General features: G+C 38.3%; 1 protein-coding gene across 4 annotated transcripts in view; it reads left to right on the forward strand.

Annotated features, from left to right (window-relative positions):
* The first annotated feature begins 2,186 nt into the window (after positions 1–2,186).
* sfswap (splicing factor SWAP) overlaps positions 2,187–27,184 on the forward strand; it is a 59,183-nt gene continuing 34,185 nt past the window's right edge. Inside the window, exons 1-13 of one of the 4 annotated variants that reach the window (XM_086152506.1) lie at positions 2,187–2,535; positions 4,175–4,338; positions 11,108–11,239; positions 12,496–12,575; positions 17,080–17,305; positions 17,516–17,616; positions 18,534–18,684; positions 20,993–21,254; positions 21,380–21,535; positions 21,687–21,780; positions 25,349–25,403; positions 26,170–26,273; positions 26,390–26,522. In XM_086152506.1, coding sequence (XP_086008632.1) covers positions 2,339–2,535; positions 4,175–4,338; positions 11,108–11,239; positions 12,496–12,575; positions 17,080–17,305; positions 17,516–17,616; positions 18,534–18,684; positions 20,993–21,254; positions 21,380–21,535; positions 21,687–21,780; positions 25,349–25,403; positions 26,170–26,273; positions 26,390–26,522 — 1,855 coding nt within the window. In that variant the 5' untranslated portion in view covers positions 2,187–2,338. Of the gene's footprint in view, positions 2,536–3,550; positions 3,731–4,174; positions 4,339–11,107; positions 11,240–12,495; positions 12,576–17,079; positions 17,306–17,515; positions 17,617–18,533; positions 18,685–20,992; positions 21,255–21,379; positions 21,536–21,686; positions 21,781–25,348; positions 25,404–26,169; positions 26,274–26,389; positions 26,523–27,184 lie in introns of those variants that run through there. The other 3 variants (XM_086152502.1, XM_086152503.1, XM_086152504.1) reach the window with 3 other exon arrangements.

A 27,184-nucleotide genomic window follows, 5' to 3' on the forward strand; every position in this document is an offset into this window, starting at 1 on the left:
AAAACTGAGAACCTAGAGGAAGCCCCACACAAACACGGGGAGAACATGCAAACTCCACACAGAAAGATTAAAGCTTCTGACTGAAGAACCGTGGTTCTCATTCTCTCTCTATATATGTATATAGAGAGAGACAATATAAATATTATTTCCCCGTTGAGAAATTGAGAAAAGTCTTCAGGGTCTCTCTGTACTCTTCATATGGACGAAGAGTGCTTACACGTTTGGACATTACAGTAATACAGCAATATCTTTAGATGTAATAGTTTGATTAACCTGATATGCAAATGCAAATGGTCTCAACTTATGGTACAAAACACTTTCATACCTTGCCGTTTCAAAGCGCTTGACAGCATTCATCCATTCACAAACACACAAACACCACTGGTGGCAGAGATGCCTTGAAAGGTACCAACCAGGCAATTGTTAGCAACTTGGGGCTCGGTGTCTTGTTCAAGGACGTTTCCTCATGCAGACAGCAGGAGGCAGGAATCGAACTGCCAGCCTTCTAATTGGAGGGATGCCCACTCAGTCTATAAATTGTATGCAGTTGCATTAATAATTGGTAGGATGGAAATGCTTTAAAACAACTTAAATGAAGTGCAAATTGTCTTGAAAGAGTATTCATCTTTCGTTGCAACATTTCCTGAGAAGAGCATACGGGTTCTGCCTGTGCTTGGTCTGCATGGTTTATCATGTGAGTTGTTTTGAAACAAAGTGATATCAATCTTAAAAATGACAAAGGGTAATTAAAAATTAGAAGGCTAATTGATGCTAACCTGATATTGGCCAATTATAGCAACCATACATGTCAGCTTTCAACAAGCATTTTTTTCTCTCAAAATAATCCCCTAGGTCATCTTTTTACAATTTTTTTTTTTTTTTTTTTTTTGCCTAAATCATCTCCTCATGATGCTGACCACCTCTGGCAAAATTGCCTACATCCTAAGTTAAACAGATTGTGCCATTCAACCCCTTTAGTAGAAATTGCCGATGCCAAGAGTGTGTCAAATGGTTCAGTTTTTTGTGTTTCCTGAAAAATCTGAAAAAATGACTTAGGCGATTATTCTAAGAGGGTGATGATATATTAAGAATAGGTTGCACGTGGACATGGTGCATTTACCATAGATGTCAACTAATTTCCATCCATCCATCCATCTTCCATCTGTCCCAGCTGTCATCGGGCAAGAGGCAGTGTAAATCCAGGACTGATAGCCACTCAATCGCAGGGCCACATACATGACAGACAACATTCACTCAGTCAGTCATTTGTGACAATTTGCCTAATTTTTTTTTCCAATTAACCTGCTGCATGTTTTTGTGGGAGGAAACCGGAGAACCTGGAGGAAATCCATGCAGACACAAGGAGAACATGCAAACTCCAGGCAGAAAGGTCCCCATGTCGGAATCCAACCACTGCGCCACCGTGCCGCCTCAACCAATTTCCATATATATATGGAAATTACATTAATTATATATTATATATATATATATATATATATATATATATATATATATATATACAATACACTAATCAATTTATATTAATATTCATGAAACTGGATTTGTCTTTTATTTATACTTAACTCAAGGTTCCAATGAAGAGTAGGGGAACTCTTAGATAGTTTTTGTTTGCCCCATACAAGGCAAATGAACTGTGGAAAAGAAACTATGTACCAAACTACTGGTACATTTATATGTGTGTGTACATCATAATGTACAAAAGTGCCAACACAAATGTGTCAAACTTCAAATTGAAACAAGTTTACTAATCGATCACATAAACCTAGGATCTCTGACATATTTCACAGCATCATATTTTGATTTTTTTTTTTACCCCGATCATGATTTCAATACAGTATTAGTTCAATTATACAAGACTTAGAATTATCTGCGTGAAAAGTAGGTTAGCCGTTCAGCTCAGGTCAGCCTTCAGCACTGTTTGGATTTGACTGAGTTGTAAGTTACATTCGCACTTTCGTCAAATTCTGACTACAGTGACAAAACACTATCATAAAGTACAGGAATTTATCTAAGTCGACATTCACGTATTCAATAAGATAAATAATTAATAGGCCAGTTGAAAATATATATCTAAGATAAAAGTTGTTTTTTTTCAAGGACGCGATGAATTGCCGTAAGTGCGGCTCCGATAAACAACGGTACATTTACTTATTCACAAACATGGCTTCCCACGGCGTGTACAAATTTTGTTGGAGGTAACTTTACGGATTATCCTACATCAGAAACCCACGCAAGTTTTGGACGACAGAAAATCACCAGTCTACAGTTATTACCGCCTCGTTTCTCCAACACATGTGTGTCTGCGTATAAATCGGAGATGTATCGTCGCGGGGCGGCAAAGAAAGACCAAAACAAGCCGGTGAAGAAGGATGTGAGTGACAGTGAAAAATACGCCGACCTTTTGGTGTTCGGCTATGCCTGTAAACTGTTCCGAGACGACGAAAGGGCTCTTTACCACGAACATGGAAAGCATCTTATCCCATGGATGGGGGACAAGCGCATCATGATTGATAGGTCGGTTGAACACTTTGACTGAAACATTATGCTAACCATCTGTGCTATCCGTTAGCCTCTCTCAAATTTCAAGGGGACCACTTGGAGATTGTCTTGCAGAAACTTGGGAATACCTGCAACTGACGACCAATGTTTCATTTCGTGTCTGCTAACTAGTCTTTGGCCGTTTGCTCTGTGATGATTGTATCTGTTTCCAGAATAACATGTTAAGATGACAAGCCAGTCTCTGGAAGGCTAAAAATAGTGGGTCTTATTCCATTTATCGTTATGCCAACATATCTTGTACAGGAATAATGTGGCTTAATATACAGGTAGATATAAAACCAAAGTCTGTGGACAAGATTTTTGGACGCCTTGTTGTCAATCAATGTTGTCTCCACTAACAGAGACTCTATATATTGTGAATCCAAATAAATAATCCCAAAAAAGAAAATTGAAAGTTCAAAAGTAATGGTTTTGCAGGGTGCATATCAGTTTGCATAGTTTATGCTAAATCCTGGTTTTAAATGGTTTTCACACAATCTTAGATACTCCTCCTTTTACCTTTGAGATGGGCTTTTCATCTTGGCTTGTTGGAAGAAATTTCTTCAGGAAACTGTGAAGTTACACAATGCACATTTTCTATTATTATTATTTCTCTCTTTTTTTTTAAATTTCAATGCAGATATATCACTTACCTGTGACACAGAAGTTCTTTTAAGATGTTTGTCCTCGGCAAATTTGGTTTTTCAAAAGTACCTATGTCGTCACTGAGTAACTGTCCTATCGACAAGGCCAGAGCAAATTCTAAACAACAACCAAGTTGTTGCAGCCAAGGTGATTTACAATGTCAAAGAAAAACTGCGAGGTTGGATTAATCTACAAAAGGTTCAAATTTGAATTGCCGGGTGGATTGAAGTGTGGGTAATTCTCCATGGTCATACATTTCACACAGACTAAAGTAATAGATATTTACTTGTAAATCACCTTGATCTGCAGTGGCCCAAGATGTGTTTCATTTGTACAACATTTGTATGTGTGTCTTTATCACATAACCCAGTTTTTTCCTCAGCAAGGTAGGCTAAGGGGTCCTTCCAGACCCTGAATGCCAACCGCGGCACCCCATTTCTTTGCCTTCATGAAGAATCTACAACTGAGAGGTGGCGTAGAGGGACGAACCCAGGAAAATGTCGTCCATTTGGGTTCTTACGGATAGGTATTTATGTACTCGGGTTTGTGTGAATGTAACTTTCTTTGCAGATGTAGAAGTAATGATGAGTGTTACAGGGGGGGAATTGAACCCTGCAAGGTAAGGGGAGTTGCTTTAATTGTTTTTCTTTTCATATCAGGCTGCTGGCTATTAGAACTTGTATAGGAGGGAAATAGCAGACTTCTTGTTAGGTATATTAAAAGCACTATTCATGATTAAGTTCAAGGTTTCAATTAAGCCATTGTTACGTTAGCAGTAGCTTTGAGGAAACGTCACAATGTAGTATTTTAGAAGTATGCTCCCTTTTGGCATTTCTTGTCACAGAGGTTTAGATTGTTGTTACAGTAAGTTTGGGGTTTCATGCCCCCCTCCCCTGGTAAGTAGGTCCTTAGTATGTGTAAATGGGTTTTTACGACTTCCATCTCTCTAATCCTTTTTATCATTCAACAGATATGATGGGCGTGGTCACTTACATGACCTTTCAGAGTATGACAGCGGATCATGGAACACATCGTATCAATTATCAGAAGAAGAGGCCAGAATTGAGGCCCTATGCGATGAAGAGAGATACTTGGCCCTGCACACAGACCTGCTAGAAGAAGAAGCCAGACAAGGTGTGCATTTACTCTCTGCAAACACAAGAGCATTTATCCCAACAATAACTAAGCTTTCTGCCAAGGTCCAACACGGTGTAGTTTCAATGTTTCATGACACATGCCGTCGTAGTTTTCTTGTCTCTTAGCGGTGGAAGACAACTTTCCCCAGCCTATTCAATGCAGGAATGATCCATCATTTAGCTTTTTTGTGGTTCAGCTTAAAACACAAAAATCAAAAATGACTATAATGCGCGACAAAGTTAAGGTGCTAGCAGAGATCACATGAATTAGCATTTGGGTAAAACCGAGAGCAAAGATCGTGAGACAGCAAAATTTCTTTTTCTTCCTGGATATTATTTGACCCATTCAATCCCATGACACACACCAAAAATATGAACAGAGGCACATTGTCCTAAGGAACCCTGTGTCATCCTCCATAATTAATTAAACCCTCAGATGATTTCACATCAATTCCCCAAACAGATGTTATCTCATAATAATATTCGTTGAATATTGTCTATAAATGGTAATCATTGTTTGATAACAAAGCCTTTTAAATCGTTAACCACAAGATGAATTCACGGTTGTGTATTCAGTATTATGTTTTTATCAGTCAAGTACTTCTTTATAGCTTTTTCGCTTTTTATATATCTTGAAAACACAAACAGGAAGTAACAAATAGTTAAAGCATGGGAGCGACTGTTTGCTGATATGTTAGGTTTTGCTTGACTCCTCTCTATTGGCAGCTTCATTTGCACAATTCATTTCATCACCTGGTAATTCACAAAGACTTACACAGAACTCTAGGTTTTTTTGAGTCCTACCACCAAGTTAAGGGGCTTAACCTTTGGTGTAAACCGATATAAAAGGCAGCATTGCTGTTTCACTGTGAGATAACTCCAAGGGCAAATGGAATAAACTCAAGAAAGTGTTTTTGAGTCCGATAATTTGCCAAAGTGTTCAGACACTTCCCAGAAGTGGCTCTTTACTCTCCCCTACTAGAAATTCTTGCTTGGTCTATTTTTAATGGAAGCAGCATCAAGCTGTGCACAGCAGATTGAGCTGGGCAGACACAGGGCTGGATAGAGCCGTTAGATTATAAGGTAAAATAACTTCTGCTGGCGGGGTGAAGTTACGCATGTACTCAGTGGTTCGTTCAACAGGTCAGGTCTCCCAGTTTAATATGTTAAGTTTCTCTTTCACCTTCATTGTCTCACTGCCTATTCATGGGGGCTTTGTGGTAGCACCAGACTGGATATGTTGAGTGATGTGTTCTTGTCCCAATTGACACATTCATAGCTATTCCTAGGGAATCCCATGGTGTTTTGAACACCAGATAGGATCTGTAATTCCTATCTGGAATCATATCTGGAGCATATTAATGGTCAATGACAGAGCCTCCTGGCAAGTGGACATGCCCGAAATGCTTTTATTGGAGGTGGCTTGGATTATATTCTACAACTATAGCATCTCCAGAAAAATCTCATCCTTGCCACTGTGGAGATTTTTGACAACCTCAATAATCACCTCTCTGCTTACAAGAGATCAAGAGAGGTATTTTCCATATTCTCTGGCTGGGCCTTCCTCATCGATGGCTTGCCTGTTTAGAATTTCCGTAAAATGTTCTTTCCACTGCCGGACGATATTATGAGTAACGGTCAACAAGACAGTATCTCGTGCTTTGCTTTCATGTATTGCCTGAGAGATTGCCTGAACCACCTCTATGCCAATCAGAATTTTTTTATGGCCTCTACAAGCTGCTCCTCAGCTCTGAAAAATGCCCATAAAGTGCTCCCACCATGTGAAATCAAGATGTTGTGCATACGGCCCTCCGCCAAACATTACACGTACACTCATACCATCTTTTGAGTAGACTTCCTGGCCTCCTGATCCTCCATACCAACAAGATGTGGATCAAAATTGTCCATGCCTTGGACAGATTTTCCCAAGCAAAACATCTGTTTGTTTTAAAGTGGTGATTTTCCATATCACTTCCTCCAAGTTTCTTGATCGCTGTCCACACAGGCATGGACATCTTTCAGCAGGACTGTGGTGTCAGTGAGTGGTGCTCAATCCAGGAAACTGTCTGTGACTCTAAGCATGTAGTATTTCTATTGAGATACTGTTTGGCACATTAATGCAAACATCTGTCCTCCCTGTGTCATCAAAAGAGTGCTGACACTCTCAGTCAGTGGAGACTTGTGAGTATATCCTCACCTGCCTGAAAGCTTTCACCCTGGGCAGCTCCAGAAGCCCTTCCTGGATCTGGGTGTCAGAACAAATGGTATTTATGGAGGCATGGCCAATTATTTCTAGGCGTTATAGCTCTACCTTTCAAACCAGCTCCGGCTACCGTCCTACTAGAGAAGCTACATTCCATATCCCACAAACCAATTTACCATGACAGTGTCTAGCACACTTGGGTCTCCACCTCTGTGTGCCACTTTGAATTCATAGCATGCAGTCTATATATGCCTCCCTGGATGTATTCAGCCCACATTTCTCCAGTTGGTGCCCCAGTCTTCCCAATCCAGGCGAGATGCCTTGTCGGCTTTTGGGACCATTCATTAGCATACTTTTGACACATTCTTGGTCCAAACTCTCACCTAAGACCACTTTGTCTTTGAGGACCCTACTTTGTGGCTAAGATCCACTTACAACACAGGCAACACACACCTCCCCCCACTACAATAACACAATGATTCAAGGACAATACTAATTATTGGTCTTTTCATTAACAAACAATGAAAACCAACATAAGATCTCTTTCCTATAAACCAGGAGGAAGACATTGTAACATGTATACATATAGTGCACATTTATATAAATACAGCAAACTGTTGAATTGATGTGTTGTCAAGATGCAACAAATATTAAAATCCTGAATGTTTGTCATGATGATTTTTATCCCAAAAAAAAGGGAATTGTATGTATGTAGATTCTATTAAATATCCGGCAACTTAGCAGTGTCTCATTGCAATTGGATACAAGAACAGATCTTGATCCATTTACGAATGGAACAAAACAGGACATTAGAGAACAGATAATATCTTTGAAATCCCATTATGAATGGAATGTATGGGATACATTAAGAGTATTTAAGTTATGGTAATGCAATGCAGACATAGTTTGGAATATGATGGTTGGATATTTGTTGGTGGAATTACCACATTTTTATGTAGCCAGAATATAATATATTGATTGCATTAATACCAGTATTGTGTATATGTAATTTTAGGGTCGAAAGAATGGTGATGTTTTTTCCCCAGCTCTTGAAATTTTCAAGAAAATTTCCTTAAATCAATTAGATATAACCTGAATGTAACAATGAAAATAACAGAGTTGGGGGAAAATTGCATGGATCAGTGATGCAATCAAGCCCTTTACACAATTGCTTGTCAAAAAAGAGAAATGAAGTATTACTTTGGACAGATATTTTCGATATGTGTTTCATACAGATGTATACCGAAGCAGTTACTGAAACTATAAAATTGTGTTCTGGATATCCTGGTATTCATTCTAATCAATATTGAGAAGCCTAATTCTGTAGGGAGAATAGATTTGCATATTCATATCATATACGCACCACTTTCTTAACGGGTTGAGAGCACATAAGAAACCCCCCCTGTGATCAAAATGCAAAAGCAACACTTAAATTATGCCAAAAATAAGCATGTGTGACATGCAAATCAAAGTAATTTTTTCAGAGTTGCTGAGTTCTGAGTTTTTTCAGTTGCTAGCTTGCACCAATCTAGCAAACTACATTTATTAATACGCCATCCTGACTCCTTTAGCCTATATTGCACTTTTAGTGAACAGTAATGTAACAGAACTGCCCCAGTGTTGAATTACTGCTGTGGCCTTAGTACCATGCTCCATGACCAACCTTTACAGGCAGAGATAGGCTACTGACAAGCCAGGAATAATTTCGCTTGGTTTTCAGTTATTCTAACAGATCTTTTGTCTCCGGTCACAGGTTTTCACATATAACACTTGGCATTTAAATTCACATGTAGCACGTGTTGCTTAAAACCATCCATTAAGCAAAGTTGAAGTCACGTATTTTAGTGCACAGTTTCTCAACAGGGGTTCGCGGAAGTACTGCAGGGGTAAATTTCATTATAGGTTTATTTGGAATGTTTTTAACTTTTATTTTTCCAAAATTTAAATGACTAAATACACATTAAATGAAAACACTGTTTTGTAGATAAATTGAGGCACAAGATTTTATCTTTCAGTCTGAAATGTATGCATTCAGTGATAGAAAGAAGCTCTCTCAAGAGCCAGACAAGCATAAGAGGGAAAAAAAGGCTTATTACTTTAATTGTTCAGTGCTGGTATTGTATGCAAGATAAGAGGTATGTTTATGCATTGGAGCAGCACTATTAAGCTGTCACTCTTTGTTTCCGAAATTCATATTTAAAAAAAAAAAAAGAGATTTGAATACCTTGTATCTATAATTATCATGCAATTGAAAAACAATGTTGATGTTGATATTGATGTTAGTTGACAAGGTATGTTTAGAAATGATAGTGGCACAGCCACCCTACTCACTGTACTTGCCACATGTTTAAGTAGAACAGGCCTGGCCAACCTGTGGCTCCCAAGCCACATGCAGCTCTTACGTTCATGTCGATTCTTGTATTTGTGTGTTTTTTTTTTTTTTTGCTGTGCGCGGAGAACACTGGAGCGGCACATGATTGCACAAGTAAAAAACACACAAACACAAAAGTCGACATGAACGTAAGAGCCCCATGCGGCTCAGGAGCCACAGGTTGGCCAGGCCTGAAGTAGAATATAATCATGATTATGAGAGTCTGTGTTTTATTTTAATGGATTAGAATTGAATGTACAATAACAAGGCATATGTTTGTATATACATATATGCACATGTATATGTAAGTTACTAATCCCAGTTTCATATGAAACATAATTGTTCTAAAAAAAAAAATATATATATATATATATATATATATATATATATATATATATATATATATATATATATATATATATATATATATATATATATATATATATATATATATATATATATATATATATATGAATTTGGAGGTCATTAGCCTGAAAGACATTGAAGACCCCTGTTTTTTCGAACATTACTGACAAACTACTGACTAAGTTTTTGGGCTCTATTGAAGGTCCCATTCACATATTAATAATGTTTACATTGTTGAACTCTGTAAGCTCAGTAGTTTGTTCCCTTACGAAGACACTATACTTTTCTTTTGCCCCTCCAGCCATGGTGTTGGAAAGCCTCAGACAGGGCCATCTTTCACTGTTTGTTAATGTCTGGTCCTGCTGATGGCAGTGTGGGCGACTGTCTGCACAGCAGCGCTCTCCTGGACTGAACTTTGTGGAATCCTAAGAGTGTGTTGACCCAGACCTTTCATGGCCTACAACACTGGAGACTGACAAGTCTGCCCCTCATTCGTGATGCAGACATATAACTATTTGTTTTCCGGAAATGGTGACGAGCTAAAAAAAGGTGTGCGGTTAATTTGAATCTCTGATTTTAGGGAGGTACACTTAAATCTCCCTCATTTGTAAGGGAAATTGAAAAAAAGGTGTCTTGTAATAAGCATTGTACAGATGCGTGAGAGGTACATTAATAAAAATGTTTTCCAATAGAGGATTTTCTATTGAAAATGTTTATTAACCATTCATACCATTCATACTTCATGTTCTCTTCATTGGAGTTATAACTGCTATTACAGATTGTATCACATGATGATTTAAAGGAAAAACATATTGCAGCCTCATATCTCCTGAAGGTCACCATTAGCTGCCCTGTTTAAAAGCCTTTGACTCTGAGATTTTAAGCTGCCATTTATGAAATATCACTTTGAGCTCAACAAGGATACACGCATCTCCACGGTTTCATGCTAAAATGAAAGAGGATGTTTGGATGACAAAGCATCCGCCCCAAAAACAGGATGACTGCCATTGAATTAATAAGCCACAGTTTTAAGTGAAGTGCAGTGTCTCGTGCCCAATCTGACAGGACAGAATGAGATAGCATATGACTTTTTTTTTTTTTCTCTCTCTGTTTCGCTCGCTCGCTTGCACGCGCACAAACACAAGTTCAGTTTGCCCTTGGAGGTCTTATGCCATTCACTCAGGCTGATACCCATCTGTCCACTGAAGGGACCACAGTAAAGCTTTAGAAATGTTGAGAGTTCAAGTGGGAAAAATATTATAATGCCACTGTCTTTGAAAAAAAAAAAATCTGAAAGTTTCCCTTGATAGAGAAGAAGCTGAGCTTCGGAAGACCAACCATTATTTTTATTGGATCGAGAGCAGTGTTTTGTTTTGTTTATTTCTTTTCTGCCGCTCATTTGCAGTGTGCCTCTAAAAGGAAATATCAGTAAAAAAATTACATTCTGTATTCAGCATTATTTTTATTTGACTAAATTAAATTCTTTATTCAAAAGTTTATTAACTATTCTTTTGTAAAAGCAACAATTTTCAAATTTGTCAATTAATAAATTACAGCTGCCGTGGTAGCACAGGCATATATAAAATACTGTATAATTAAGCAACTTTTTCACAAGTCACCTCGAAATATCATTCAGCTCGCTCTCTCTATTTCTACTCTATATTTCTCTAGCTATTTGGGGGTACTGATGTTTGAGGAGTATCATGGAGTCATTATAATTAGTTATTAAATGTTGCAAATGATCCAGACAACATAAGAAAACATAATTGTGCAATGTGCTGAAAATTATATTGGCATGTGGTCATTTTGATATGTTGTGTGCCACAGAGGAGGAGTACAAACGTCTGAGTGAAGCCCTCGCTGATGAAGGCTCCTACAATGCAGTGGCCTTCAAATACAGTGCAGACTACTACGATCCCTCACAGCCCACGGAGGAGGAGGACGCTAACAAGGAAACTTGTAAGAAATTAAACCTTCTTCAACTTCCTTATGCAGTTGCACTTTGTGTTACACTCCTAGGTTGTCTATTGGTCAAATGAACTAACTCACATGTGCGCATTCACATGATGTGTGGAAAAGAAAGCCAAATGTACAAAGTACTACTTCACCATAAACTGCCAGCTTTTAAGCAGAGTCTAACATTTTTTTAATGTTTTTTTTCATTTTCAGTCTAACTAACTACTCGGGGCACTGGTTAAGATATTTTCAGCTACTCTTAGAAACACACTATGTAACTGCTTTAATGACAGTATTGGTTATATTCATTTGTTACTGAATATAATTAGACTGTGCAACTATGCAGTAAATGCTTAATTAAAGCACTTGCACATCTAGGGATTCATTTTTTTACCAATTAACTTCATTTACTTGCTTTTCTTTAACCCTTCCAAGTTTAAGATATTTTAATACCTTGATGGATTCTTATGAAAACACCTGTGTCTCGATGATAAGATAATGGCTATAGGATGGCTTGGCACACAGGAAGGGATGCATCTATGTCATTACAATTGTTTAGACCTGAATGGTCATACATACATCACTTATATATATATATGCATTAGGGTGAGAAATAGTAAAGACCATTTCGTATTATGAAAATGGGTACATAGCTGGGTCAATAAATATAAAAATTCTTAATTTAATGGAATACATAACTAATTCATTGCTTTGAAACAGATTTAAACAGGTCAAAACATTAAGACACGTGATTCCTTTTGAATGTAAAGAATTTGCAATATTTTATATGCAGCATATGGGGTTCATATTTTACGTTTAATAACATTAAACAAAAGTGGCCCAGATGATGCATGATTTTTTTGATACAATGGGCAATGTTCAAGCTAAACGCCGATGTGCTTTGCTGTTCAATCCAAGTATTCTCTAGATACACATGTACAGGCACTGAATAATGTACACAAGGAGCATATTCCAGTGTAGGAATACACTGCACTGGTATTGCTCTGTTAAGTTGTGTATTAGCAGAGCATATGTTGTGACTGACAGATTAAAACCAAGAAACCCTGCATTCTATCCCTTTCTATCCCTTTTCAAGCCAAAAGCCTTACCAAACCACTAAATGCAAATTCCAAAACCGCAGTATTTGTGTGTGTTGTATATGTTTGTGTAACTGTATTCTAGCGTATAATTATTGTTACAAATGACCATACAAGTACAATTTTTTTTAATTTTTTTGTTTTATATATTTCATCATCTAGTAGATGAGGCAGAGCCTGAGGAGAGTGAGGAGCCGTTTGTTGCCCCCCAGGGGCTGGATATTCCTCCAGATGTGGAACTGGTGAGTATTACTGCTGTTCATAACCCATTTGTTCCCAGTTGTTGTACAGTTGCACAATCTCATCTATTTTGCATGCATTGCAGTCAATTTCTTCCTTTTCTAAATCTGCATATTTTGAAATAATTGAATTTTTCTTCAAAAATTAAAGGCAACAGAAACTAAAACATCTCTAAGGGTTTGCAATGGTAAACCCCTTCAATTGGCCTCCAACAAAACATTTGAATAGCCGTTCATTAAGAGAAAAATGTTTCATTAACATTTTTAGGTGATAAACCTCTCATAATAAATGCATCTCCTTATTATCTGGATGTAGTTGACTTTGTAGATAGTAATTAATCTATACTTATTATATACTAAGTCATCACATCCCCCCTTGGAGATATCAAGTCTGTGGATAGTGTTATAGTCAAAACTGTTTCAGAATTTAAAATCTACAGCCCTGCCAGGGATGAAAAGTCAGGTTATTAATTACCTTATATTGAAAAAGGGTACTGTTTGTGGCAGCTGTTTGAGGTGTTTCTCAGTGCATCCACTCAAGTCAGTTTATCCTGGATTAACTGCTATCTAGTATCTTCCTACTACTCATACCCATATGCTTTTAAAAAGTTTAAATATCGTGAGAAACGGTTACCTTTTGTCGTGGAAGAAGGACACAGATACACACTGCTGCCTCTCCTGAAATTCACTCTTATGGATGATCATTGAGCAGCTTCTGTGGAGCTGAAAATCCACCCTGGCCGGGCTTCCAATTACATTTTAGGAAAGATATGAATACAGATGAAGTGTTTATCAAAGGTTTTGTCATAACCTGGGAATGGAGCAGCTAATATGAAATTATCCCGCACTGATTTTCCATGCTGGGTGGCCCAGAGCGCTCAAATAAAGTCTGTATCGTCAAAACTGGTGTGAATTTAGATAATTTTGGGATGATCCTTTTCAGTGTAAGCCATTTAAAAATGTTGGGTAGCCTGCCTCTTTGGCAGGAGTGACCTTCATCACAAACAAAATATTCACTTTAATTACTTTAAGAAAGAACAGAGCTTGAACCTCATTTGACTACATGCCGATCATATAACAAACAAATCCAAAAGCGGTTTACACGAAAAAGAAATTACACTTTCAGAAAGAAAAACTTTTTGTTAACATTGAACCACTGACCATACTGAAGCGGACGACTTTAAAATATTCATGCAGAAGCTTGAGTGATATACCTCCGGTTTAATGTTTTTAATTGTTTTAATGTCAAATAGGAAACCTTTTAAGCACAGCTTTACCGACATTGAGATGGATATAAACTGCAGCTGGAGTGGTTGGTGGTGGCATGCTAATGCAAGACAAACAGTATTTGTTGATGAGTACAGGGTGTCATTGATGGATGTCTAACTTGACACAAATGTCCATTTAGTCTGAAGGATGAACTGACTACTGTCATAAGGTGTTTTGAAGCATTAACATCTGATACCTCTGCCAATCACAGGGTAGTCAGGTTCTTAAAATGCATCCATCTCTGGATCCACAGCCATCTTTAGTTTGGTGCATCAGTGGTTTTGAAAGATCGTTTTCTCGCTTCCTGTTCTTCTAATTAACAGCATTCTTTATCCACGCCCTGTCCCTGAACCCCGCTACTTTGCCCCCCTCACCTTGAAGCCCTGCATCTGATAGATGTTGACCAACTCTTCAGTTTTCTCCTTCTGGCTACGTGTTATGTTGACTTGTCATATCATGACACCCGGCAGTACTCGGGTGGATTGGTACCACAATGTGAAGCAGCGAGGAGCACCTCTTAGCCGACTTGCTCTTTCCGCCTGCTGTGAAAGATGAGTTGGACAGGCAGATCCGCACAGCATCTGCAGTCATGTTGGCACTGCAGGGGGTCTGTTGTGGGGAAGGACAAGTTTAGCTAGAAAGCAAATCTCTCAGTTTTATCAGTCTGTTTAGTTGGCGAGTCACACCTATTGTTTTACAGATGTGGCTGTGCGATTGACCTAGAATGTGAGTGATTATATGTCTCGCCTCGCTGTGGAAATGCCGAAAGGTAAATTGATGGATAGATGGCTGGAAGAGCAAGAGAATGCTGTTTCAATTGCGCAATTGCTCAATATATTTTTCTGGTCAACTGTGGGCGTATGGAGTGACATAAAGTTATTGGTATAAGGGAGAAGATATTGTGTATACTGTAAACACAAGATACGCTTTAGAATACATTTTTCCTTGAGGGCTAAGGTGTGAGATTAGAGTGTGATGTGTATGTTCATAAGTCCATGGCTACTTCAAGCACAATATTGATCTGTTAGTTCTAGACACATCCCATTTTGACCAAACTCTTAAAAGGTGGTTATTTTAACCTTTATTTATTGTGTTGCGCTAGAGCAGGCCTGGCCGACCATTTTTTTTATTTTTTTTGCTGTGCACGGAGAACGCTGGAGCGGCACGTGATTGCACAAGTAAAAAACGCACAAACACAAAATTCAACATGAACTTACGAGCGGCACGCGGCACAGGAGCCACAGGTTGGCCAGGCCTGCACATGAGATTTTCGCTCTCTTCCATACACCTACAGTAATAGCGTCAGTAACTTCTCAGAAGCACAACAGGGGAGCATTTTTTCATTAATATAATACCATTTCTTGTTCCACTGATTTCCACCCATGTATCGTTACAGAATAAATGCCCCCGCAATGAATGAAGCAATGCCTTGCATGAAAGCTGACCATTAACGAAATTGCCCTTGTCCTTGCGTTTTTGATATTCTTAAACTGTATGCATTTAACAGTTTTCAGCAAATGAATGAAATGAGTAATCTTGCTGCTGTGCCATTGTTGTCCCTGTTCATCTCAGTCACCTGCCAATGAATTTCACTTGTGGGTTATTTAACCCCTGGTATCTCAGTTTCCTTTACAAAATGGGTAAGATCTCTTCTCTACACTTCCTCTTCTCTGGCAAAACCATTACTGAAAGTAATATTACAGTTGTAAATCTGTTTCTATTGTCAATTTGAGATTTTTTGGTCACAGAAAATTATATTTTTGGATTTTACTGTCTTTAGGCTGAGAACGCTTCGGTACATTGACGTTCTCTATTATATCAGACCAGATCAGGGGAAACAGTTGCCAAGTCCCATATTTGAGATATTGCATTATCAATCCGTAAGAAAATGCGAAATGCTTGATTTGAGTCCACAGATGTTGTATTTGGATAAATTACATATTTAAGTAGCTTCTTTTATCTGTAATCATATAATATTGCAGGTAAAACTCACAGTTCTTCAAAGCCCGATGTCTGCGTGGGGCTGGGGGAACCAGATTAAAAATCGGACCTTTTGTCTATAACCAGATAAGATGTTCCATCCATCCATCCATCCATCCATCCATCCATCCATCCATCCATCCATCCATCCATCCATCCATCCATCCATCCATCCATCCATCCATCCATCCATCGTTTGCAGCTTATCCTGCAGTCAGGGTCGCGGGGGATGCTGGAGTCTATCCCAGCTGTGATGGGGCGAGAGGCAGGGTACACCCTGGACTGGTCACCAGTTCATCCCAGAACCACATATCCCGACAAATAATCAGTCACTCAGTCATTCGGGGCAATTTTTCCCAATTTTCTTCCAATTAACCTGCTGCATGTTTTTGGACTGTGGGAGGAAACCGGAGAACCTGGAGGAAACTCACACAAACACGGGGAAAACATGCAAACTCCACGCAGAAAGGTCCCCTTGTCGGAATCGAATCAGGGTCCTTTGTGCTGTGAGGCTGAAGCGCTAAACACTGCACCACTGTAGCGCACAGATAAAATGTCACTGTTTTATTTTTTTATTTTTTATTTTTTTTATGTATTTATTTTTTTTCAATTTCTTAATGTCTTTTCCATTTGGAAAAGGTGACTGACGGCAATAACATCAACCAGAAATATCATTATCACACGCTATTATATCTTTGTCCAAACTAATTGTTTTATACTTGACACGGCCATGCTAAGGGCAGAAAAAGGGTCACAAACAAAGGACAGTGGTTAAATACCAGTCATGTCCTCACACTTGAGGCTTTACAAAATTGCTACAATATCCTTGCAGTGTCAGAGGCACATAATATCTATGAAACACTTATCCTAAAAATAAACCTATAACTTAATTGTGTACAAATGTTACCCAGGTAACTGCAAGATCTTTGTGAACAGGAACAGATTATTGAAAGCAAATGCTTGCTTTTTTTTTTTTTACGTGTTTCGTTTCATTCATCAATGTGGAACAATGAGACAAAACATGAGAAGGATGATGAACAACCTTGCCTAATTTCTTTCTAAGTTTAATATGCTTTAAGTTTTGGTTGACTCTGAAATTCAGGGGTCATGACGAGTCTCTTGATACTGACTTGAGATATGATACAACAATGTCTGCAGGATTTTTAAAATAAGATAAATACTTCATTAGAAAAGACAGCAAGTTGTGAATCATTTCTTTACTGTTGAAAAACTTCACTTTCTGTCTTTTTCTTTGTAGCCGGCAACCACCAAGACCCATAACATCATTGAACGGACGGCCAACTTTGTATGCCAGCAGGGGGCTCAGTTTGAGATTGTGCTGAAAGCCAAGCAGTCGGGGAACTCCCAGTTTGACTTTCTTCGTTTCGACCATTACCTGAACCCTTATTACAAGCATATCCTCCGGGCCATGAAGGAAGGTCGGTACAGTGTTGGCTCCAGCGGCAAGAAGGAAGAGCCTGAAGGTCAGTGATAGAAGCTTTCTCAGTCTTTTACCTGAAACAAATCCTTGTGTCCCCACAAGGATTTAACACTTGAGGACGTTTTGAAGTCTCTTGTATGGTAATTGGCTGAAAATAAGCGATCACGAGAAGCCTTGAGACAATATGGTTGAAAAGATCTGATCTTTTTGGATGCAGTTTGATTTTCAACTTCTTGTTCTGTCACCGTGATAGAGTCAAATTCTGATGACTCAGATGTGGACGGGGATGGCAGTTACCTTCATCCCAGTCTCTTTGCGCCTAAAAAGAGCTCTCATCTGGAGGAGTTAATGAAGGTAAGTGTGAGCTGCTTCGTTGTTTTGTCGTACTTCTCGTCATATTACGTAGATTGGTTTTCTAAAAAATCTGTTTCCACAAGAAATCTCTCAGACCAGACCAATCCTTACTATCCAGACTGATTTGTACACATTTTTAATGGACAAGCATCCGTTGAAGAAAGTTTCATGGCATTTCAAGAGGGTGCTCAAACCAGCCGTTGTTCCTCACAGCCAAGATGAAATCAGTCTGTGGCGGTTTCATAATCTATGACACAATAATTATGATTTGAAAAGTATTTAGCGTCTCACTCAGAGCTTTTTCAGTTGCTTACACTTGTTAAATTGACTCACGATGCTGGCAGCATATAGAATCTGCTGTCTTAATTATTGGGAATTTGTTCAGTATCTGATGTCAAGCCAGGATTAAACTTGTCCGATGTGTCGGAGGTGATCCTGATAGTGGTCATCTGTACGCCCTGAGAGATTGTTTGTGTGGGAGTATCCTCACATCTGTCAGATCAGTAATTAGATTAAAAGATAAGAAAATAAAAGCAGAGCCTTTGCTATCTGGATCAAATGTGTTTTCTGGTTATTTATTTATAACTGCTGTTTCAGTATGTTATTTACCTTTTAGTGTAACAAGGGTCCGAATTAAGCTTAGATACATTTTGTACCCTGACTAAGATTAGAATCTTATCTGGCAAAAATTCTCAACTTGGATGTCTCTGATTTAAACCATCTTCTCTTCAATAATGTTCTAAAAGTACCGGTATGCTTTGGCAAAACCGATTTTTGCCTTCAAACTGTTGTCATGAATATTTTTAGCGCTAAATTTTAAAGGTGTTCTACCTTTGTTTAGGTATTAAAATCCCCCAGTCTCCTCTTTTCCATCACTCAACCCTCCTTCATTACAATATGGCCTGGTTCATTTGCAGCCACTTCAAGTGATGGACCCGGATCATCCTCTGGCGGCTCTCGTACGAAAAGCCCGGCAGGAAAGAAATGGCACGACTACATTAGCAACCAAACCAGAGGAGTTGGCCGACCCAGCTGCTTTCAGCACAGCAGCGCCCTACACAGCTGATCGTCAGTATTGTTTTTCTTTGTCTATATATATATATATATATATATATATATTTATACACTTTTGTGTGTGTGTGTGTAAAACACAAGTAGTGAGGATTATTTTCATAAACAGTCTTCTTACCTGCAAGTTGAGTAGCCCTCAGCCTTAGATGAAGATGATTACAATTTTCAAGTACTTCATCTGGCAGTACTCAAAAGAGGCTGTATGATGAGCATCACATTCTACGTTGTTTAAAAGAATATGTTGTTTCAACTCAGTCCCCTTCTGGACTGGGGAATTAGTCACTTTAACAAGAATGGGGTTGTTTGATCTTTCATGTGTTTTTTTTATGATATTTGCTTGAAGTTATGTTTTTTTTTTGTATCCTAATGTTTAAGACTATTAAGTATTCAAATGTACTGTATTTAGACATTATGCATTTGTGATTTGATATGTTTTCAGCATAAAAAGGTTTCAGACTGTGATTTTTTTTGGCTAATGAACTTAATTCAAGAGTTATGCTCAGCTTTGGTGGATGGCATTATAGTTTCTGTTTAGTAATCGTGTTTATTATTCAGCGACACTACTGATCCCTGACTCAGCATCTGCTTACAGAGGCCAGTTAACAAGGTGCACCTCTAATGTGGCCCAGTGCAACATTTGCTTTCACTCGGCAATATTAATGTCTGTGCAGCTGCACGGGAGCTGTATTCCCTGACACTCAGACTTAATGACATGGTTAACATAAAGAACAATAAAAAAAATAATGGATTATGGGTGTTGTGGCCCTGGGGTTTGAGCAGTTGTCTTGGAACCGAGTGTCCCTGGTTTGATTCCAGCGCTACTCCTAGCTTGTTGAAGTGTTGTTGAGTAAGAATCTCTTTTTGTTATTGTTATTTTAAAATGCAGTAACTTCAAGTAGAGGAAATCCCAGATATTTATAAGATGCAGTCATATTTTCACAGATTCTGCAATATTCTGCTTTAGAGAAACCCAATTTTGTTTTCCTCCAATTCTGTGATTTCATTCACAGATCTAATGGTAAAAGTCTCTCACATACATATCCAGTTCCACAAGCATTCAAACATTTTCTCAAGACAGGGTCATATGCGAATGAGATCAAGAATCAATTTTCCGAGAACTCAGAAACAGCAGTTCCCCAACCTTTTAACATTAGGGGGGCGAGCCGGGACTGCTATGGTGTGAATAAAACACTTACACTGGTGAATATGGCATTTCTGATTTAAAAAAAGAAAAAAAAAACATGGCGTAAGTAACATCTTTCCAAGTCAGATTCACATTTGAAGGTTCTGGGGACTTAGACGGGCAAGGTTTAGAGCTTTAAGGAATTCTATTTCCCAACTGTTTCTTTTTTAATTAAAGTTGGTTCGGGTTTGCTTTAGTTTTCTGGAAGGAAGCTTGGATTTTCAGACAAACCCACACCTTTTTAGGCATTAAGTCAAATATTCAAAAATGCTATTTTTTATTTGGAGGCAAATTATAATTTTGTGTTTTGAAATAGGGAATGGCAACTTGTTAGTCTGTGTAACTTTTCCTTGTTTTTATTTCTTTTCTGTTTTATTATATGACTGGATTTTCTTGTTATGCATTCTGCATGTCCAGTCATTCCCGAATTATGCACACAATTATGCTGAGAAAACATCCAACGAGCTATTTTGCCAACTGACCATCTCTTTAACTTTAGGGCTCTGAATATTGTTCTGGACCCTGCACTGCAATATCATAGAATCTAAGGAATTTCCCCTATGGGGATCAATACTGTTTATCTTATCTCAAAGAGATAAGAGGTGCATGCCAGTGTATAAAATCCCCAATTAACTTAAAACTTAAAATCCAACAGAGCATTAGTCTGGATTTAACGTCCCTCAAAAGGATTTTCCATCCACATTTGGCCTCGTTTGTCAGTTGTATCTTGTGGCAGATTTTGCTAACCTCTAGATATTCTTGCCAAACAGTCCCTCCGATTTAAAAAAAGAAAAAAAAAAAAATTGAAATTGCTAAAATGACACTGCCCAACAGCGTAAGGCAGCGCAGCATCACACTGACTCTGTACTGTAACGTCCCCCATAAGTCAATTCAACAACTTTAAACATGATTCTCCCAATATGTATAGTATGTCTTTTAAACAGGGGTTTTCCCTCGACCCTTGCACAATACATAGCCAGCAGCCTTAGCGATTAATGCATTCACAGCTGCAAAGCTGTGAATCCTTGCTTTTCTCAGACAACATTACATGTTGTCTTACACCAGACACTGTTGGGGCATTTATGGAAGACATGTCTAACAACCACTATGTCTAATTTACAGCAAATGCGGCTGCAATGTACTACGGATACTACATGCTTCCTGACGGCACATTCTGCTTAGCCCCACCGCCACCAGGAATAGATGCTACCACCTACTATAACAGTATACCCTCAACTGTGATGACCACCACTACTTCTTCTGTGGCTTTGCCTCATATTGGAGCCACACCCACATCGACTGAAACTATTGCCGTGGCGACACCGGCAACAGCTCCTGCGGAGGGTACCTGCTCTGCCGCCGCTGTCCCAGTACCTGTAGCCAGGTATGTAATTGATCCAATCATGAGTTTATCACTGTAATTGTAACTGTTCAAGTTGAACCACGGCCGATCGGAAAACACGTATTTAATGGATGGACTTTCCTAAACATCAGCAACTCTCTTCAAAGCAGTGTGAAAGCGGAAGCTCCAGTCGCCACACCCGCAGCACCGGCCATTATACCTCCACCGCCAGATATCCAGCCAATCATAGACAAGCTCGCCGAGTATGTTGCAAGGAATGGCCTGAAGTTCGAAGCCAGCGTCCGTGCCAAGAACGATCCACGGTCAGCATGTCCATTTGAAATATACTTTAATTAGGCTAGCCCTTGGTTTTTGATTGTCTTATCAGAAGCTTCCTTCTGATCCTTAATCATCATTTGCCCTATAAACAATATACTTTTATACCATTCGTGGTCTTTCCTCTGTCTATTGCAGGTTTGACTTCCTGCAGTCTTGGCATCAGTACAACACCTATTATGAATATAAGAAGAGTTACTTCATGCAGAAAGAAGGAAAAGGCTTGTCAGAGGTATTATTTGGTGGCTTCCTCAACCAACTTAACCAGCCACACATTCAATTTGTACAGTGGTTGTGTTCAATATATTTTGAAGTCCTGCTGTGCCTTGACAGTAGATATTGATTAATATTTGAATAAACCTACACAATATGTCCTACTTTTATATTGGATTCTGGAACATATTGACCTAAAACTTGTGAAATGTACTCCCAGAAATGACAGGTAAGTGTCGGTAGAATTCTGATAATCAAATGTTTGAAGATGAATTTCATTAGTCGGATAAGTTTGAAAGGCTTGTTCAATGTGGAAAAAAAATGACCTTACAATAATTATTTGCAATTTGAACAACTTCTGAAAGTAATCTGAAGAAATTACCCCTTCATAGGTTTTATTTAAAATGAGTTTTATTTCCATCATATTTTCTGTCTTTTGTTTTTCTTCTCAACAGTTATAGGAAAAGTACAGCGCAGAAGTTAACTTTACCAATCACAGCATGATGCAAATGAAAAAAAAAAAACTATATGGCAGTTATTAAAGCACTCTTAAATCCACCATTTTATTGAACTTTATTTAAAAAATGTGTTAAAAGGCAAGTAATAAGAAACACACACACTTCTCAAACTTTCAAGCATAAAATACATATATATATTTAAATTAAATGCAAGGTGTCAAGGAAGTACATTTGGACTTCAAATGATGTGTAGCCAATAAGAAATATATTAAAATATGTAATGTCAGGGTAAAGACAAGAAGGCTCAATGGTTCAGCTCACAAGGGGCAATTAGGGGTCTGCTTTTGACACATTCTCAGATAGGGAACTTGTACACACACAACTTTACACCAGTGTGTGTGGGCGCACACATACTCACAAAAGCAGTGGGAAGCTGCCGCTTCTGTGACGCCTTGCTCAAGGGCATCCTAGCTGTTGATGATATGCCATTTCCTCCCTCCAACTTTCATTTTATTCCCTCTGGCCATGGCTCCATCTATACCACGGCTACATCCTCTTCGTAGGTTACATTGATACCAACTGTACCGTTCGCTGCTGACTACTTCGTATGTGTTTATTACATGTGAATTCGGCCATAGGTTTGGGCTGCCATGTGTGTGTGTGCTAGTATGCACTCAATACCTCAATTTCTTAGCAGATTAGATGCTTTGGGAATGATCTGAAAACAGCTGGGAACCTGTTATAGGTGCAGCGTTTGGAATTTGACCAGGTTCTTTTGACAAAAAATAGCTATATACCTCACAACAGTGCAAAAGTCAATATTACCTGACATTTACGATTGTGCACACCATGTTCATTCACTCGAGCACCCCTCTCTCATCACCATTAAAATTGCAGTTTCTCACCTACTCGCAGCAAAGACCTGACCTCCATCCACATTCCCAGCCATCTTGGAGTTTATTTTCGGCAATTGCACGTGTGTTATGCGGGAGCTAGTGCATGTTCGCGTGTATATATTTTTATATAGTGTGTGTAGACTGGACTGGAAGTGAGATAAGCTCTGTAATTTAACACCATGAAATTCCCTCATAGGTTTTATGTGTCGCCCCCGTGACACATAAAAACCCACTTTGACTCTTTCAATCTCGAGATTAGCAGGATAAGCAGATGATTTATGATTCCCGAGCATGAAATGAAAGTTCATGAATAATGAAAACTATTTTTTAAAACTTATTTATTTTTTATTTATTTTCAAGTTTAATTCTTTACTCATGTTGGATACTATTATATTCAATTTCAGGCATAAACTAGTTTCTTTCCTATAATATATATATATATATATATATATATATATATGGAAATTATATGTGTGTGTGTATATATATATATATATATATATTTCTAATTTCCAAAATGTCAACTTCACTCATGAAACATCAGAAAAACATTGAAGTACAGTCTCCTGCAATGGTGAGAATCATTTGTGCTCTAATAAGAAATTGACTTTTGGTCTGACAAGACAAAAATAAAACATAACGAATGATACAGTTTGATCTATATATTGTCAGATTCACAGAAAGCAAGCTGTAGATGTACTTCTTATCTTTGGTGGTATATTTAGGGTTTTTTCTTTGATAAGCTTCATTCATTACAGTTTCTTTTCACTGATTATAAAGTATTAATATTGTGAAAGTGACCTCCGGTGCTTGAAGTCCAAGCTTGCTTTTTCTGTTTTTCTTGATACCACAGTTAGTCTTTAGATTTTAAAACAAGTGTGTCTATGGCTTTATGAGTCGCTCTTAGGTTGTCAACCCGCTTGGTAGAAAACACACACAATAGGCAAACTTCCCACTGCCTGAAATGGATATGACCTAAACAACCATCTGTGCTATTGTTGCTGCTTGTTTTTTTTCAGGCCATGAGAACATTGTCTCGCATATTCAAACAAACTTATTTATATTCAGAGATTTTCCGAGGTTGCATTGCTTTGCAGCAAGAACGCAAATAGTTTTCCATAAAGAATTTCCTTTAATCAGCGTCATTAGTTGAGAGGAGGTTAAATCATTATAGCACCGCACAACATGCTCAACAAGCAGCCACTTTTCATTTCCATAAAGGGATCTTTGTTTTTCTCACGGAAATTTTTACTGTTCTCCATCATTAACTTTAAAGCTGTGTTTCTTTTATGAAACAATGGAGAATTTAAAGTAGAAGCTCACGAAAGCCAATTGCTATGAGTGACTATTGGTTGAAAAAAACACAAAAACCCAATAACCTTCTCAAGGATTGTTTGAGCATGACAGAATTATGCACATACCACTGTCTACACAGTGTACGAGTTTCTTTCCAACACTGTGCTTACATTTTCACCGAAAGGTACACAATCAATTTAGAAAATTGACGGATCCAAATGAAATGTCGCAGAAATCGTTACGGTTGGGAAAAGACAACATTCTTCTTCAGGCAATTTATGGTCTCCCAGGCTTTACCATAGAGGCAGCTAGATGCCATATGAAATTATATATGAATTAATGTAAGAAGGAAAAGAGTTGATGGGAAAGCATGTCACAAATGCAACCCACAAGTTAAAAAATAAATAAAAAAACAGTTGATGATTGCGGTAATTATTGTTTATTGCTTTCAGACTAACCATAAATTATTGCAAAATCTTAACATCAAAACTCAAAAAAAAATGTCATTACAGTAGAACAGAATAGAACATTAGAATGAGTCTGGAAAGGTGCATACTAAGACTTGTCAGCCACAGGACTGACAAGGGCTTTTCAAACAATAACAATGCAAATGAGGAAATTACCATAATACTTAAAATCCGTCAGTAATAATGAAGCATTTATACTTTACTGGCACACTTTTGTGTTTGTGTTTTTTTTTTTTTTTTTCCTTTCGCTTTACCTGTGAGATCTGTTTGTGGGCCATTTCTCTTTCGCTGTCTTTCAAATAGAACTGTTCATATGAAATTTGAAACACATTTTTTGAGGCGGCCAGCACAGACACATTTAGGATAGATGTTATGTTGCAACTTGTTGAAGTGGAGATAGACCATTAATAACAGCGCCACCTTTTCAGATCCCCACGTCATAGTTTCAATTTTTTTTTTTCCTTTACCAGACTGGTGCCATAGATGATTCAGATGACTCAGCCAAGGAGTCCATGCTGAATAAAGGTAAGACTTCCGCAGAAAAAGTTAAAACAGTGAATGTAGTCCACTGCTGGCTTAGTAAATGAGATGGAAATCCCAGAGAGAGGAGACCCTCATTTTCCTTAAGTACGTATTTACATTATTTATTATATGACTCGATGTTGAGTTTGTGCGTGTGACGTGAATCACATTTCAGGAGGCGTTTCTAAGGCAACTTTTTGGGGTGATATCAGGCTCACAGTGAATATGCAGAGACCCCAAATCTGACAAGACCCATAAAACCCATCTAAGCACTAGGAACCAGGTTGTGCTGCAGAAAAAAAACACCCATCCTTCCCCCATTGGGACCAAATATGTACTGAAGTTATACCTTTAGGAAATTAACTGAAGCAGACATTGACTATACATTTAGATCAAATTACCCAACCAGGGTTTTTTTTTTTTTAATTAGGATTTTAACAGCTGCTTCATGGACAATTATCTGTCCTTCTGTTTGTCTCTCTGAATTTTTCATCCTTCTTATTACATTTTTGTCCAGTCTGTTTATTTGCTCAAGGGTGTTTTTCCTTCTTCTTTGCCCCTCCTTTTTTTTTTTTTTTTGGAATCTTTATAATTTTCAAACCTTTTCTTTTTCTCCGGGTAGTGTTTATTTGCCCATCTCTCTCTTTATCCCTCCTCGAGCCTCTCCCTTCCTCGCTGTTCTGTTGTCATGGTGAAGAGGTAGTCCTTAGTCTGTGACTTTTGCATTTCCTTGTAGATGATCAATTGCTAATATTAAACATCGTTCCAGCCTCTTTCGCTCCAATCTGCTTTGCCATCAAGGCAAAAGAAAATGACCTGCTGCCACTGGAGAAGAACAGGGTTCGGCTAGATGATGACTCTGATGAAGACAAGGTTTGTCTACCCATCACATTTTAAGCAAGTTTGGTTTGAAATGAATTTTTTGGTTTTAGGCAATAAAGTGTTTTGCCGAAACAAATGACCAATAATCAATCTGTCTGGGCTTAAAGTTGCTGGAAGGTGAGGGGCTGGAAGCTGTGGAAGCTGTCGGCCCTGAAATAGTGGATAAGGAGCCTCCCGCTGTAATGGTATCAGAAGATAAGAGACCCATCCTCAGTTTGGAGGAGTTAGAGGCAAAACAAGGTAAAAATTTTTTTTTTTTTTTTCACCCCTTTCAGTTTTGTCTTTTTCTCGGAGTGACGGGGATGAATTGGATCAGGAATTTGTCTATCAAAGGGACAGCGCATTTTAGACGTTATGGAGATCAGGTCCAAGAGGCCAGACAGGTGATGTGCAGAGGAGGGATAGTGAATATATCGGTAGAGGGTTGCCGAGGTTCGAGCTGCCAAGCGGGAAGCCTAGAGGAAGACTAAAAAGAAGATGTGTGGATGTTGTGAAAGAGGACACGAAGTTGCTTGTTGTGAGAGAAGAAGATACAGAGAGTAGGGTTGGAGGTGGTTGATTCACTCTGGTGACCCCTGAAGGGAAAAGCCATAAGGAGAAGGTTTGTTTTTTTTTTAAATCACTCAAGCACTGTTGAGTGCCCTCGAGACACCAAACGTCCCTATCAACAGCTCTAAGGAAGCAATGAAATAGTCATGTAGATTTAATTTGTTGTCGGATGCGAAGTGAAGGTCAAACCATAATACATAAATACACGCATACATAGTTGAATTTGTAACATTTAATTCATTCATTTCTGAAAAGTCCTCTTCATCTGATAAGGATTACACTCTGAATGCCCTAATTATGCTTGGCACTTTGAGCATTGAGATACACAACCGATGACGTCTCACGGTGGTTTT

The sequence above is a fragment of the Fistularia commersonii genome, chromosome 9 (assembly GCF_037954325.1).
Source record: "Fistularia commersonii isolate RoL2024-O1a breed Wild chromosome 9, RoL_Fcom_v1.0, whole genome shotgun sequence".
Lineage (NCBI taxonomy): Eukaryota > Metazoa > Chordata > Actinopteri > Syngnathiformes > Fistulariidae > Fistularia > Fistularia commersonii.